Raw genomic sequence first — 16,705 nt, 5'->3', positions numbered from 1 at the left:
CACACAGACCCTGGCAAGGCTCTCAGGGGCCTTTTGGGATTTACACCCCAAAAAAGCCACCCCTGAGCAGCTCTGCTGAGAGGCTGTGATGCTGCTGGTTTGGGGCCCCTTCCCCGGCCCCTTCCTTCTTCAGAAGGCTCAGAAAATGAAAGCAGAGCCCTCGGTTCCGCTTCCTGCCTCTGGCTGGCCTCACTTCCCATTCCCTCAGCTCCCAGGCTGCTGACGAGCAGCATTTTTACAATGCAGGATGATTTTAGGGGGGTAGGGAAGCATGGAACCCCCCAGGTTTTAAGGTCGGGTTTTCATTTAGAAAGAGAACATGAAACCAGAGGAATAATGATCTTTCCTTCCCTCCTTCGAATTGAAAGTTGAGATTTTATCTAAAGGCCATTCTCCACCCGCCGTTCCCTGGGTCCTGTCCGCGGAGATGAGAGCAGAGATTGGAGCTGCAGCCCCTGGTAAGGCCTGACCTCACCTCCTCCAGCTGGGCAAGCCAAGAGATCTGGGGACACAAGGTGCCCGAGAATCCTGCAGCTTCTGGCCAGAGAAGCAGGAGCTGGGAGATCAGTGCTGCCTGCAGCCCTCTCGAGGACGTCCCAGAGCTTGCATTTGGCTGTGATGAATTCCTCCAGGTCCTCGCTGGGACACAGTGAAGCCCAGCAGCAGCTCCATGGGAGGGTATTCCCAGCAGAGCAGCCAGAGAAGCAGCAGAAGCTGCAGCCCAAGCTGGGGAGGCCACAGCTCTGGTGGGCTCCAGGTGGGCGCAGCGAGAGCTTGAGCTGCACTGGCAGCACAAGAACAACCCAAGGCTTAGAGCAGAGCACAGGAAATGCCCCAAGGCCACCTGCAACTGCTCCTCTCCAGGGCAGAGCTGCTCTTGCCACCCAGAAACAAAGGATTGATGATCAAACCTTTATTATCTATATCAAACCCCCCAACTTCCTTTTGTGAGCACAGGGCTGCCAGCACCAACCTGCCTTTCAGCTCAGGGAAGGACATTTTCCAGAGCATGAGAATTCAAGCCAGCACAGCCATGTAATGAAAGCTGAGGAAAAAGAAAAGTCAGGATGAATCCATCCAAGTCCATATACATGCACACCATCCAGATGTCCAACTCTGGATGAGATCCAGAGCACCAGGCAGAGCTCAGCAGCAGAACCACTGACACGAGAGTGGATTGTGCCAGCATTTCCTGGATATGGTGCAATACACCCACACCTGAGCAGCATCACATCCAGAAGGTGCTGCCTGGTTCACACTTTACTACCCCAAAAGAAAAAGCCACAGCAGTGTAGCACAGCTGAGCTGACCTCTGTAGGGATTTTTGTATTTTATTTGCTTCAGAAGTGGATTTAGAGAGGAAATGTACTTCAAGTCCCCTTCCCCTGGGCCATACAACACACATGCTGAAAAAAAATCAAACCTGAAAGTATTTGGAGATGTGGTTCCCCGTTCTCCTGCCCTACTCAGGTACAGCAAAGCTTATTCTCCCCAAATCACTGTTACAGCCAGTGCAAGACCATCCAGATTCCTCCACTTCAGCTGGGAAGCTCCAGTTCTGGAAGGAAGCTCATGGTATCTTCCACTTGTCCGAAATACAGAGGCATTCCTCCTCCAAATTTTTGCTTTTTTAAAAGGACAGTCACCAAAACAGGCTTTCATATAAATGATAATTTTATTGTAAATAAAATGATACATTGGCCTGGCTTTGCACTGCAAGCCCCCGGTCGGTAAATAGAGACTACTGGGTCAAGGTCTTCTGCACAATCCAGGTTAAAGCCCTTTCTCCCTGCTTTGCATCATTTATGGTGGTAACAAAATCCTTTTCTTCCTTTCTGAACTGCTCCTGGCACGCCTGCCTTTTCCCTCCTGGGCAGTCTATGTTGGTAACCGGTGCCAATGGGAACTCTTCGGAGCAGCTTCCAGTCCTTTGGAATATTATTCCAAATTAGGCAAAAAAAACCCCACCCCAAAACCCCATCCAAATTGATGCAACCTGACTGCCACAGAATGGGCAAAGATGGAGAACAAGCAAAGAACCTGGAATGCACAGAATCGTCACACCAAGACCAAAATGTCACTGCTTTGTTTCCTAACTGCCTCAGGGACAGCCACATTCCCCCAAGTTCCTCTCCAATGGGAATCTTGGACATTTTTCTGATTAGTTTTCACCATTTCAGGACTCTGGGACTCTGATAAGAAATTCTTTGTCAAACAGAATAGTCTCAATTTCTGCAGCACCTTCCATCAGGGATGCCAACACTCAATATTCCTTACATATCCCTCCCTGGAAGGAACAGCAGGAAATCCAACATGACATTTGGAATTGACACAATAGCTTATTGTCAGCCTGGCACTCCTCCTCCACTCTTCCCTAAATGAGTTGATTCCCAGTTTTTTCCTAGTCTGCCAGGATAAAGAGGCCAGATAGAATTCAATTCTGAGGTATAATTACATTTCTGTCCACTCGAAACTCCTTTGCTGCCAGGGCTGTTAAAAGCCCCTGGTATTAATGTCAGCCCCAAGTTATTCATCAGAGCAGTGGACGCAGGAATCCAGATCTTCCTTTTCCATAATCAAGAGGGCTGTGAGGAAACAAAGAGGCATTTTGGCTCGGCTCTACTCATTATAAACCATCAGCAAATTCTCTGCAAAACCAGCTGCTTTTTTTTCCTTTTTAATTCATAAAGGCGTCAAATTTATTTCCCCGCCTCCCCCCACCCCGTAACAGTCGATATATATAAAAATCACCAAATATGATCTTTTACGATATAAATTAAAAAAAAAAAAATATGAGGCATCACCGTTTACATGATGTAAAAAGAGCTAAAAAAGAGCGATATAAACTACATTCATAAAAGTGCATCTCCAAACATACAGGTAATGCTTTGGCTTGTTCCTGTGCCGAACGCGCCAGTCCGGGCTGGCCCCGTGTTCTCTGTCACTGTACAGTGGGTGCTGCTCCCGTGCCGTGCCAGGCTGGCATGCAGGGCTTGGCACAGAGGAGGCACAGCCAGCCCAGGGAAGGGCTGGCAGCTCCGGGGACAGCTCTGAGCCGTCGTCAGTCCTGGCTGCTCCTGCTCTGCTCTGGAAGCGCCTCCCGTGATGCGGGTGAGGTAAAAGCCACAACAGCTCCTGAGGATTGAGTTGCTTTGACTGAAGTTCCGCCCTTTCCTCACGCCCTATTCTCTCCCAGATCACAGCACGTGGGACAGCGAGAGGAAAACCAAGGGAGAAGCTCTGGATTTGGTGAGGACAAGCCAAGGATAGAGGGGAAACCCCCGCAGACGTCATCGTGCTCCTGATTCCTGCAGGTGATGGGCAGGGGATGAAGACTCCAATCTTTGGTATATTTAGGACGCAAGGCTTGAAGAGCTGGGCCCCCAGCAGTGCTGAGCCCCTGCTTTTGTCGTGCAGGCTGCAGGGATGGTCCCACACTCCCAGCAGAGGGGTGGGAAAAGCTCCCTAGCTCCGAGCAGGAGCGTCACACCCTCGCCTCCCCTCATGGACACAGCCAAGTGCAGGCCAGAAGTCAGGCCAAGGGCCTGCACAATCTGGAGTCAAGCTCCTGGCTGGGAAAAGATCAGTTGAAGTGCTCTCACTATAATTAAATAAATTATGGAACAAGGGCTTTCATAAAAGGGATCCCCTAAGTGCCCACAAGTGGGACAGTGCATCCTTGGAGTAGTGCAGGGAGCCTGGAGAGGAAACCAACACCAGTTTTTATTGGCTACACTTTGCTCTGGGTTTGGCACAGAAAAAACATTTCATATCATTAAAGCTTTTCAGGACTTTTGGTTGGTTGGGGCTTTTAGGGTTCATTTTTTTCCTCTTTTAATTCAACACAGTATTTTTCATGTGTTGAAGGAGCTTGGTTTCATTAAAACTTGCCTTAATCCTGCTATTAGTATTCACTTAAAAACCTAATTTTACTGCATTATGAAGCAATTTTCAATTTTTTATGGGGGAGAAGAGTGGAGGTGTGTGGAACCTTAGTATGGTTTCCAATACGAGAGCAGAACACCTGCAGTGTTGCCCTATAAAGCAATATTTTAATTAACATTTGCTTTTCTTAGTTTCATTTCTCAGAGATAACTTACAATCACTCCATGAATCCCCAGCACTTAAAAACTGCTGGTCTTTCACGAGTGAAATAAAGATTATTAGTGCCCAAATCAGCACAGGGGATTTGAGGCCATCAGGACCTCAGTCCTCTGACTTGTGTGACCTTCCAAGTGCACAATCACTTGGATATGCTTTGCTGGTACCTGCACGGGGATCTCCAGGTAATTTTAGATATTTGCTACCATTTTCAATGTTGTCTGAGGTTCCCTGTTTGCCTTGACTCCTACAAAAGCTTATTTAAGTTAGGCCATAACATTTTTATGGAACTCTTGAATGATCACTTGCACACCTGCAATTCAAACAATGCACAGCAAAGGCTTGAGCTTGATTCCAGCTTCCTGTGCACAACACAACAAGTGTCCAGGTAATTCTCCCCAAGAAACCCTCAATTTTCCATCAGGCCATGTGCTCAAAGAAACTCTGAAGTAATTTCCTGGGCACTACATGGACTATCTTTGGTTAAAAGGATGGTAAAAAGTTACCAGCCAAAGAGACAGATGCAGGAGGAAGCTGAATTCCACTGAATTCCCTTCCCAAGGGGTTTTGTTTGGACCCAGCAGCCCCAGAGAGAGGAAGCAGGAGCACAGATTTGTTTGGTGTGACACCAAACAAATGCTGGGACAGACCAAACCTAGCTCCAGATTTTCCAATGCTAATGGGAGAGCCCTTCCCTCAGGCCCTGGAGTGACTGCATTCTGCTGAAACTTGTCTGATTATCCTGACATTTAGCTGGAAAGACCTCCCTCAGCCCCAGCCCCAAATCCATGGGTTCATTATAAAGTAACACTATTCACATAATTTTGAAGCAATTATCTTCTGAACACCTTCAGATGCTGAATACTCAAGAAGAAAAATATACCACACTATAGTGAGTGCACGCTCCATGACACATGGCTTTTTGCTGGATTCAGGTACTGGAGACACCTCTGGAGCTCCAGGAGGGGAAAACCAGGGACTCCCAGAGGCAGAGCTGCTCTGGAGGCTGGTGCATGTCTCTGTTTTGCTGAAGAGTGGAGCTCTTCCAGCTCCCACTCGGGTTCAGATTTCTCCTGTGCTCTCTCAGTGACCACACCTGTCGGATTCCCCTTCCTGCGCCTGCGGAGAGCACGCAGCCGGCTGCAACGTCACACCCAGGTCACCTGGGGCAAAAATGCAGCTCTGCTTGGACAGCTGTCAGCAGGACGAACATCAGTCCAGCAAACGGAGGAATCAGGCACGAGAGCAGACCCCAAGTTCCTTGGCAGAACTTCCCAAAGGACTAGGCCTAGCTGAGTTGGCATTTTGAAGACGCAGCACCACAACGGGCAGTTGCAACTAGACGAGACAGGGCACGGAAAGCCCGGCAGGAGCTGCGAGCAAGGGAGGTAATTCAGTACTGGAGCTGTGCAAACTGGTGTCTGAGCAGCTCTTCAGCAGAGGGTCTGTGCCTGGCTTCCACAAAGATCTGCTTTAGGAAGTCCCGGCAATGTTCTGATATGTGCGAGGGCAGCTGGGGGTTGGTGGGCTGGGTGGCGATTTTGAAGATCGCTGCCATGGCTTCGTACTCTGCCCAGGGGGGCTTCTCTGTCAGCATTTCCACCACGGTGCAGCCGAGGCTCCTGCAAAGCAGACGGGGAAAAACCAAATGAGAACTCACTCAGGAATGCCCAGCGCTCAGGGAGAGCTCCCCAGCAGCCAACAGCGAGCTCCAGCTCTGGGAACGGCTCCTGGGGGAGCGTGTGCTCAGAGCCAGAGCTGCCAACAGCTGCTTTTCCTGCTGCCAGGAAAGTGCCACATGTCCTGCTCCCCTTTGCTCGAGTTCTCCTCTCAGGAAACCTTTGTGTTAGCAGGGGACAGGAGGTGCCAGTGGGACGTCCCCGAAGGCACGGCTTGACCTCGCTGGTCCTCCAGGTGCTGCTGCTTCTGTTATAACTCAAAGGCACTTAGAGAATCAGAGTCACAGCGTGGCTTGGGTTGGAAGGGACCTTCAAGACCATCCTGTTCCAACCCCCTGCCATGGGCAGGGACACCTTCCACTAGACCAGGCTGCTCAGAGGCTCAACTTGCTGAGTTGCAAGGTAGAAAACAGACTTTTTAACACTCAAGGTTCGGTGAATCAGAGCTTGTTGACCCCACAAAGCCATTTCAGCAAAATCCCTTTTCAGTCACAGCCTCAAAATGCCCACGTTGGGAAAAAAAATAACCTAATAATATCTCCACTTCACAAGAAACCAAGCATCAGTCAAAAAATAATTGAAGTCGTAACAGTTCCAAAGTGGGAAGGCAGTAAGTTAAATCCCCGTGGGACAGGTGCACCATTACCTTAAGGAAAAATTCCTTGTAAAGTTAATGGGGCTCTGCAGGCTACTCCAGGGCAAGGACGTGATTCTGGGGACATGGCTGAGCCACCTTTCTGAGGACACGTGACACCAACACCTTCCCAGGGAAGATGGCTGCTGCAGCACTGCACTGATTGGGGTTTATTCAAAAAAGGATTAATTGCTTCCTCCAGGCCACAGATTAAGTAAAAGCCATTAGCGAATTTTGAATGTTCAATCCTGTGGTTTTATCACATCTTTACATTCAAAAGGCAAAACTGCCTCCTCTACCTTAAAACGAAACCTTCTTTTGAGGTGAAATGCAAGGAAAAGGCATGTTGAGAGGCAGACTTGCATCAACTGCCAAGACAAGGAGGAAAGGAATTAAACGCAGTGAATATGCAAGAACTGATTTCTCGACAAGGTTTAAAATCCAACGTGAAAATTTTACAGTTTTCCAGCCATTTCAGGCTTGCTAGAAGAGAGTACAGAAAATGCAAACCATGTGTGCTGAAGTGCTGGGGGTGTGCTCAAAAGCAAGCAGGGATATATTATTGTTTAGACTGATTTATACCGTTTAAGCAGATCCGGTTTCTTTAAGATATTCAGCAAACAGCAGGAATGTTTTTCATGTCAAGTCACTCCAGCAATAACAAATAGCTCACATATTCTGCTATTTAGGAAAAAGAAAACTGGAGAGGGGCCTGCAGCAGTGGCACAGAGCCAGGTGGATGGATTTGTTACGTTTCTGAGCCTCTGGGCCATACACATCCACCCGGGGACCAGCGCTGCACTGGAAAATTCTGACCCCCCAAAATAATGATTGGGATTGTAGGAACTGGAGTCTGGCCAATGGCAGCGACTCTTTGATGGGAATGGACCAATGTCAGCACCAAGAGGAAATCCACAACTGCACCAACCCAGGGGGAAGGGCTCGTGCTCCACGCTCTCCCCAGGCATCCCAACTGGGAGAGTCTGCAGGACTTAACTCTTTGCAGACAAGACACGTTTCAGCTGCATTTCCACTCGCTGCTCATACAGGAAACAGGTCCTGCTTTACTGTGGAGGCACTTTTGTCCCTGTCGTTTACTTAAGTTTTATAATCTCACCTTTTCAAGTCCCCCCAGATGAACATTTTGGCACAGGACCATTTTGCTCTTTTGACAGAGGCTGCTCCTTGGCTATGCCAATAATAGCACAGCTACAGTTTCCATTCACACAGATCACCTCTGACCTGACCTGGATCTTTTCTGTTATTCCAGGTTTGAGCATCTTTCCTTTAAGGCTAAAATTCTATTAATTTTCAGTACATTTTAAGCATAACTCTCATTTTATATCTAAATGAATGGGTTTTCCCTAGACAACCTTCAGTCGCTCTTCTAAGGGATACCACGGAATCACAGAGTCTCCTGTGTTGGAAGGGACCCACAAAGATCATCATCCCAATTCCTGGCCCTGCACAGGACACCCCAAGAATTCCACCAAGTGCCTGAGAGCACAAGAAGGATGAAAACATTGCACCAGCCGGAAAGCAAAAAACCAGCTGTCAGTTTGAGTGAGGAATGAGTGGAAACTCTTCCTGAAAAACTAAAACTGGACCTGAAAAACTACAAGAGCTGTTGGGTGTTAACACTGCAAAGCACAGCCTGCAGAAGACTGTGTGTTGAATTTTCTTTAAACTTTTCATCCGGACAGGGTGTGAACCTGGGTGTTCAGATGGCAGAAGGTGTTATCTGTGCAGGGATCTGTGGGCAGCAAGTGAAAGGCTCACCACACGTCTGCCTTCCTGCCGTAGCCTTCGCCGCTGATCACCTCGGGGCTCATCCAGTACGGGGTGCCCGTGACGGAGCGGATGCCTGTCCCCGACATGCAGATTGTCTGCAGCCTCTTGCTGGCCCCAAAGTCCCCAAGCTTCACGTTCCCAGCAGAGTCACGGAGAATATTGGCACCTGGACAGAAGCAAAAAAAAAACCAAGACAGCTGTTTTCATGAGATCCAGCTGTTGGATCTGCAGCCTACAGAACGATATCCAAGCCCAAATACCCGTGCTCATGGTATGGCTCTTTCCCCGTTAAGCCTCAGGTGACCTGCTAAACATCATTTCTTTAATTCAGGTTGTAGACAAGCCAATTGCTAATGGCTGTAAATGGGAAAAACTTCAGGGAAAAACACAAGGAAGTGAAGGGGGGAGGGAAATGACAGCTGAGTCAGCACCAGCATTGTTACAGTGCCTGTAAACAGCTCAACCAGCCTAGCAGGGCCCCCAGGCCAAGGGCTGAGAGAGAACAGAGCTGTGTAGAGAAGGATTTTGTTGGGATGCTGCTTTGGTGAGTGCAAGCATTGCTTTCTGGTCAGCTGGGTAACAGATGTAGCTAATTAAGCCACTTTGAACTCCTACAATAAACAAGTCAATCTCCACTTGGTCCTGAACACGAAGCACCAGGGAAAAAGCAAACTTTAGAGCTTAGCTTTTATGTGGACACAAACTGAGGTTTAGACACCAAAACCAATTCTTGCTCCAAAAGTGCAATGAGATCAAGAACCCCACTGTCACCATCATCCGGTACGTGCCCACATGAAACCCTCCTGCTCTGAAACTGAGAGCACTTGTGCTGGGAGAGCTGTGCTCCCCTGGCCCTGCTCTCACCCTTGATGTCCCTGTGCACGATCATGTTGCTGTGCAGGTAGGAGACGCCCTCGAGGATCTGCCGCGTGTATTTGCGGGTGACGTTCTCCGTCAGGGCCCCGTACGCCTTCAGCTGGTCCTTCACTGACCCCTGCCACAAAGCAAACAGGAAGAACTGGCAAAGAGGTGACAAAGCACAGACCTTGCAGCGTCCATTCAACTCTCAAAAGCCCTGGGTGTTACAAACCCAGCTGGCCTCGCAATGAACTCTGGCCTCTGCTAGAGGCTTTCTATGAGCATCCTGCCCTAAGAAGCCCTTTTTAAGAACAGCAAGGACAGGCTTCGTGGCAAAAACAGCTTAAGGAGGTTCTGTCTACTGGTACAACTTGTTGTGAAGACAAGCAATAAAATAGTTCAGCTGGCTTATCTGGGTCAAAAGCCTCGCTTTCTGGAGTCAGTTTTAGCCTCGCTCTACCATGATTCTGGTAATTCAGTTACCAGCACCTACATGTTGGCCCAAGTCCTTTGAGGTACTTTGGTAGAAGAAATTTAGACTGAAGAAAAGAACTGGCTTTAATGACTGTTACAGAGAATGTATTTCAAGTAGAAGACACCGAAGGAAAAAACCAAAGAGGTTATCTGGGCATAAATAAAATAAAAGTGGTGGCATTATGAGCCTGAGAAGGCACAGCCCTAAGAGGGTCTGAGGCAGATGACATAGGGGGATCACAGCAGCTTACAAACCAGCTAACAAACCCAACCACCTCCCTTTCTGATCCCTGACTGTGCTGCTCTTACCCCTGGCATGTACTCCATGAAGATGGTCAAGGTCTTCTCTGCTCGGTCCCTTAAGCAGCCATAATACTGCACAATCCGGTCATGCTGGAGATTCTTCAGCAGCTGAATTTCACACTCCAGAGCACTCACCTCCTATGCATGGAGAAGGAGAAAATAAGATTGCAGCCCCAGGAAATATATAATAAATATAAAAAATAATAAATGTGTCATGTCAACGGCAGGGTGAGACCACTACTACACTGAGAAGTGTAATCCATGACATCCCTTTATCTGCTTCTTGGAAAAGGCAAACATTACCAGGGCTTCCTGTTCATTTTTGCTGCATGATCTGCAGGTAAGTGTTGGTGTGGAAGCTTTGATAGAACACAGGCTGTATCATACACGGATTCAGTACCAGAAAAGCTTTGTTTCTTGCCTTGATTCTGTCGTCTGCATGGCTTCCCCAGGGTGGCTGAAAGGATTCTCCACCCATAACACAGGTATAACCTCACTTCTCTCACTAAGCTGTGGGCAGGGAGTGTAATTATGAAGCAGCTCTGAATACAGTTACAGAACTGGAACTTCAACCCACTGGAGAGCAAAACAACAGGTGCTGAGAGCTGCTAAGTTTCTGTCACCCAGTCCTGTTCTGATCACACTGACGATTTACTGGAATCAACCCCTACAAACAGCTTCCTCTCCTATTTACCTCAAAGAATCTGCAGCTCTGCACATGAAACTGATCCTTTGCTTTGCTCTTGCCACACACAACAGGGTACCACAGTGCAAAGGCAAAGATTTTATCCAACAACTTCAGATGGAATCACAAATGTTTGCTGCTCAGAAAAAGTATCAGGTTCTTACTGAATCCAGGGATTAAACAGGAGGAACATCAAAGGTACTGAAGCATGAGGATTTACAGGAAAAGGAATAATGTTTTCTCCCCAAATTAGCCCCATTTTTACCTTTCCAGCCCTGCCATGGGAAGGTATCAGGTTCAGCTTTCTCACTCTGGGAGAGGATGCAGAACCTTAGAGCAAGAACCTGGATGTTGTAGGCACACATGGAACCAGTGGAAGCTGCTTAATCAGACCAAATAATAGTACAAGGTTTGGAGTTTCAGTGCCTTCAAAATATATTTCAGCCTGTTCCTCCTTGGCTCAGAGTTACTGTCTGATTTACAACACAGACACAGTAGAACTTCCCAATTTAGGACATTTCTTGGCACCAATATCCCATATAAAATCAGAATAATTAAATCTTCATGGATCAGTTATTCTAGCTCAAAGTGAATTTGTTCAATATTGGGAAACTGTTAAAACACTAGCAAAGAACCCAAAAGCCATTCCAGCTGCATCCCCTGTGCAGGACGTTGAGTGCTGTCCCCTAATTTCAAGGTGCCTGTCCCATCTCCACTGCTGTCACATCACTGTTCTTGATTAATTTACACCCCACAGCTCAATTTATTTTTAAGGACACAGAGAATTCAGAAGCGAAAATTGGTAATTAATGCACTTGATACAGGGTGTACCATATAAACCCAGAAGTGGGTTTTGCATGTGCAAGCAGCTTTTTTTTTGTTCAAAAAAAAGAAAAAAACCCCTACTCTTGCTGGATTTAGTTTCATTCACATCCATGTCTAACCAGGAACACAGGGCAGTCTAGTATTCCTCAAGCAACCTGGCAAAAACCCAAAAAGCTGAGAAAGGAGAGCCAAGAATGAAGCCAGAAAATGGATTTTAGTTTCAAGCTGAAGTTAATAACAGAGAAAAGTAATTTTTAAAAGACTCCTATTCTTCTCCACATGACTCGAAACCTTAGTACGAACTACATAAGATGCCAGCTTTCAAGGACAGACAGAGAGAGACATTGCCCAGGACCTTAGAGGGTTTTAGAAGCTGAGATGAGAATTACCTTGCTTGTTTCAGGGCTCTCTGGATCAAACTGGACCTGCTTAGCTGCCAGCTCTCTGCCCGTGTCCACGTCGTAGCACAAATAGACGCGGCCGAAGGCGCCCTGGCCCAGCAGCTTCCCCCGGCGCCAGTTCAGGGGAGCACTGGGAGCTGAAAGAGAGCAGCAATCATTTCTCCTTTCATTACACCGCTTGGAAACAAAGATGGGCTTTTCAAGGATCAATCTCCATCGTCCTGGGACTGAGGCAGGTACTCTGTAGCTGAATAAACATGAGGTGCTGTCCCAGAATAAGGAGTCAGTGGCAGAGCTCTGAACGGAATCCAACCGTCCAGACTCTCAAGGATCTGCTGACTGATGTCCCATTAAAATGACACCACAGAAACATTTTGCAGATGTGTTTTACAGAGCAGTTATTCAATGGGGCTGGGGAAATTTCATTCCACCAGCAGGTGGATTCTACGAAATCATTACTTTAAGAGATGATGCAGTAACTAAAGAGCAGCTTCCAGCCCTTGATCTGCAGTTCTCACATGCATCAGATGAAGAAGAGCTGGATTAGCCCTGCTAAATCAATCCTAGCCAGCTGGGACAACTTGAAGGACAATTGGTCTGAGTTTCTTTGCCAAGCTAGTTTGGGGTTAACCTCTGTGGGAAGGATTTTACTGCAAGGCTCTCTCTAACCATAAAGATTAGAAGTGATAATTACCTACTAGACATGGACAAAGCAGGGACTTTGTTAGCACAGTGTGGGTATCTTCTTCACCTGCTGAACAGTTAGACTTAATAAAAATACCCATGAGACCCAGGTAAAGCAGCAGGAAGCTCCATCCTCAGGGCACTGGGAGCCCTCACATTCATAAGCAGCAGTCTCCTGACCCAGAGATTAATACCTGAGCCCAGTTTTTCAGACTGCCCTTAATCCCAAAGCATGTTACTCAAAGACCAGTGCTTTAGCTCCAGCTTTGAAAGCAACACTACCAGACTCCTGCAGTTCAATGCATCCAATTATGTTGGATCTAACAAGAAACTCTAAAAAACAAAGACAAGAACCAGCCATCTGAACAGTGTGAAAATACAGAAGAGCTGAGAGATTTGCTTTGACATGTCTAATTTAGTCAGATTTACTGCCAGTCAGTATTTTAGTGTGCTCCTTACTCTGCTACAAGCTTACTCTCCATTCTGGTCCTTAAATTACTGTATGGGATATCTAAAGTTCTTCAATAATGATTTATGTTCCACTTATTTTTTATTTTTATAATAGAAAGCTGTCTAATAAAACAACTCAAGGATGCCATTAATGCAGAAGTAAATCCTTCTACTAAGGAGCAAGCAAAATACATGCAGCTCTCAACTAATAGAATAACTGTAACCCAAAAGCCTGACTGAAAATGTTAACATAGCAAGAAAATAAACAAGCTTGTCTGCCTCTTTTAAGAACCCTGTAGATCATCTAGATGAAGCAAATGTTCACTTCTTAGCTGAATTTGCAATGCTTTCTAAAGGAAAGGCCAGGTCCCAGAAGAAATCTGAGAAGAAAAACACTTGTGGTTGTGACAAACAAGTCTCAAGGTGTCAGAATCCAGGACATCCCTCTGGCTGCCCTGGATGCCTTGAGACCCTGGCAGGGGGCTCAGAGACCTTGGCACGGAGTCAGAGACACCTGTGCCTTGGATTTTAACCCCTGGAAAAAACTACCAGCTTTGTGTGAGGATTTACAAGCCACAAGAGTTTGAGCAGAATGATAGTTAATTTATCACAGGGTGAAAAAGTAGAATTTGGGGGTTTTTAGAATGAGGGTTCAAGAGGCAAGATGGAGGAATCTGGGCGTGTCCTGTCTTTTACCTTCTCCTTCTTGTCCTCCTCCATCTTCTGGGTGATGGTGGCACTTTTGGATTGGTTTAGAGTAGAGACAGACTGTCTAACATAGGTGAAGGGTATTGGAAAATTATTGTGAATAAAGGACACATAGTTCTAAGTATAAAAAACTGACACTGCCCCAGGGGTGGTCAGTGTGCCACGGACTGACCTGCCAGATGGACCTGTGCTCACAGAGGTCCCTGATCCTAACCCTAACCTCTACCCTAACCCTAATCCTCAGCAGGTCAGGGACAGAATGCATTAGATAAGAGAAAATAAACAACCTTGAGAACCAGAACAGAAGGGTCTTGGCTTCTTCTCCGGTCTCGGGGCTGGGAGAAAAGGACTTTCTAACACCTTGGGGTCATCTCAACCTCAGAGACCCCCAAAGCACAGCCAGGGAGCGACGTGGCTGTAACGGCTTGTTAAAGCCAAGGTTCTGGCAATGCATTGGGTGTGGAGCTCCCCTTGGAGCCCTCCCTGCCCCCAGCCCAGGTGGCATTCCCCAGGAGCCCAGCGAGCCTACACTTGGTGGCAATGTTCCTCTCCTGCACGCCCAGCGCGTTCTCGCTGTCGGCGCTGCGCAGGCGGCCCCGCGGGTCCAGGTACTGCAGGGCCAGGCCCAGGTTCTCCCCGTTGGTGCTCAAGGAACGGCTGGAGGGCACCAGGGTGAAGAGATTCCCTTGGTGACGTCGGATGCGGGGAAACGTCCTCCGGCCTGGGGGGAAAGGAAGGTCTGTAAATAAATGCTCACAAGCGGAAGGTAACGGCTGGGGGCTGAGCAGCAGGGAGAAGGGAGAGAAATCCCATGTTCTGCTCTGTTCCCATGGAGCAGAATCTGCTGCCAAACAGATGAGATGCAAAAATATAACAGCTCAGGGCTGGTGCTGCCTGAGTTCAGTACAGATCTGGATCATTCCCAAAGCAGAAGGCAGAGAACACTTTGTAATGCCCTCAGTGGTGTAAGATCTAAACTTACCTTCCAAAGGAGAAATCCGGTTTGCAGGCTCTGAGCACAAGCTCTGAGTTTTGTTAACAACTACACACAAAATGATTTTCTATAATGTGCCTGGACTTGCAAACAAAAGCCATAAACAAAGATTATGCCAACTTGCACCTCATGAAATTTTGAGAGACTATTTTGCATAAAGCCATCTGATTGAGCAGAGATGTAATTCTTTAAGTCCCTGCTATATTTAAAAGATGCAGAAGCAAGTCTGCAATGCAAATTAGCAAAGTATAATGAATCTCTGTGGTAGGAAAGTACTTATATAGGGCCAAGTCTAACAACTACATCCACAATCTTCTACTCAGCCTGGATAAGACCAGAAAAGACAAAGTAAACAAGAATTACAAAGCAAACAAAGAATTACAAACAACAACCATTGGTCTCCATCAAAATGTGGCATCATGCACAGCAGCATCAACATCAGCACTGATTGCAAGGACCAGGGCACTTCCAGAAGTTACACTGGTGTAGAAGTTGCCATTGCCTCTCCTTTTTTTGCCAGCCTGGAATGGGAGGTGTGGGACCCACTCACCGTCGTTGTAGTCCTTGTGCTGCATGGAGACGTTGTAGCGCCGAGGGTAGGTGCCACCTTTGCCTGCCTTGTCGTAGATCTGATTCTCACGGTCTGGCAGGAGAAGCGAAGACAAAAGTGAGGCTCCTTCAAAAAAACCTAACTTCTCATGACAGAATTTTCCTGCAACAGCAGGTTTTTAGGAAGGGGCAATAAATAACTTCATAGCTTTTCCACCATCGTGTCCCCAGTTTTTCTATTCATACAATCCCAGCAAGCAGGGAGGGCGGCCAAGAGCAGAAAGTGTCTGGATCAAATAACCTTTGTACCAGAAACATACCTGAGAACTCCTGTCTATTGTCAGGAAAGCTCTGTGCCCTTGACATCCGTGACTTCCGGAAAGAAGGACTAATAGAGAAAGAAGGCGAGAGTTAAGTTTTGCTGTTGTTTGGGGTATTTTTTTTGTTATTTAATTTTTTAAATGAACAAGCAGAGCCTCGTCTGAAAGAGATTTAAATACCCTGCAGCCAGTTGTTCTCAGAGGGGCGGCTCCACACAGGCTGCTTGCTTCAGAGCTTTGTATTTGTAACATAAAGCTACTGAAGCACCAGTTTGCTGGTTTGCGGTTGTGCCAGAAAATAACACAGCCTTAAGACACAGTTAATGCTCTTTAAGAAATACAGCAGCATATAGGCAGGAAGTAAGCTGTTTCCCAACAAGAAAACGTGTGAGATAGAAAACAGGGTTTTATGTAAGTTCAACTGGCATTTCCACCTGAGCATGCACGTTCTCACCAGTTTGTACATTTGTACCTGGCTGCTCACCTGTCCAAGGACTGGCAGCTTCCTGACACCGAGTTTTCAGCACTGCTTAGAGGGTCCAGCATCTGCAACACAGAAGAAACCACACAGCAACATGAGTGCAGTCCAGGGCCCAGGAGAGGCTGTGACAGAGGAGCAGAGCCCACGACTGCTTGCCTGCAGGATGTGCAGCTGAAGAAGGAAGTCTAAGCCTTTATCTCCCACAGAAATTAGGTTCATATGAAATTTGAGGCACTGCTTTAGTTGTTGAGGGACTCTGCTGTGAAAAATGCAAGCTTTAGCAGCCTTGTGCTGAGTTTTGATCCCAACTGGCTCCAGGAACAGTCTCTGCTGGTGCTGCTGCCTCCACCTGCAAGTCGCCCTTTGGCCTCACTTCCCAATTTTTGAATGGAGAGCAGAGTTTCAAAAGCAAGAGGGTCACACAAACCTGGTAATAGGAAACCTTGTCACATGTGTGACAGCACCAAAACTGCTCAGTCAGAGGTGGAGGGGCAGTGCCCAGAAGAGGGAACTGCTTCTGGCAGCCCAACAAAGGCTTTGAACTTACACAGCTACAATCTGAAGCTGTTTAAATGCACAAGGCAGCACTTTTATAAACCCAGATTGGTTTGGGTTGGAAAGGACTTTAAGGGTCATCCAATTCCACTTCCTGCCATGGGCAGGGACACCTTCCACTAGATCAGGTTGCTCTAAGGTTGGCTTTGGACACTTCCAGGGATGGGGCAGCCACAACTTTCTGGACAACGTGTGCCTCACCACTTAAAGGCG

The 16,705-nt window shown here is 47.3% G+C and overlaps 1 protein-coding gene across 1 annotated transcript in view; it reads right to left on the bottom strand.

Moving 5' to 3' along the window:
• Positions 1–4,570: 4,570 nt before the first annotated feature.
• The window catches only part of MAP3K3 (mitogen-activated protein kinase kinase kinase 3), a 33,538-nt gene continuing 21,403 nt past the window's right edge, over positions 4,571–16,705 (bottom strand). The window contains exons 9-17 of the mRNA XM_038162902.1: positions 15,941–16,002; positions 15,457–15,524; positions 15,138–15,230; positions 14,123–14,314; positions 11,740–11,888; positions 9,847–9,978; positions 9,070–9,199; positions 8,194–8,371; positions 4,571–5,723 (exon numbers count right to left, since the gene is read on the bottom strand). Coding sequence (XP_038018830.1) covers positions 5,495–5,723; positions 8,194–8,371; positions 9,070–9,199; positions 9,847–9,978; positions 11,740–11,888; positions 14,123–14,314; positions 15,138–15,230; positions 15,457–15,524; positions 15,941–16,002 — 1,233 coding nt within the window. The 3' untranslated portion in view covers positions 4,571–5,494. The remainder of the gene's footprint in view (positions 5,724–8,193; positions 8,372–9,069; positions 9,200–9,846; positions 9,979–11,739; positions 11,889–14,122; positions 14,315–15,137; positions 15,231–15,456; positions 15,525–15,940; positions 16,003–16,705) is intronic.

The sequence above is a fragment of the Motacilla alba genome, chromosome 27 (genome assembly GCF_015832195.1).
Source record: "Motacilla alba alba isolate MOTALB_02 chromosome 27, Motacilla_alba_V1.0_pri, whole genome shotgun sequence".
Classification (NCBI taxonomy): Eukaryota; Metazoa; Chordata; class Aves; order Passeriformes; family Motacillidae; genus Motacilla; species Motacilla alba.
Note: the sequence above shows the minus strand (reverse complement) of the source record. Positions and strands in the feature narration are given on the sequence as shown.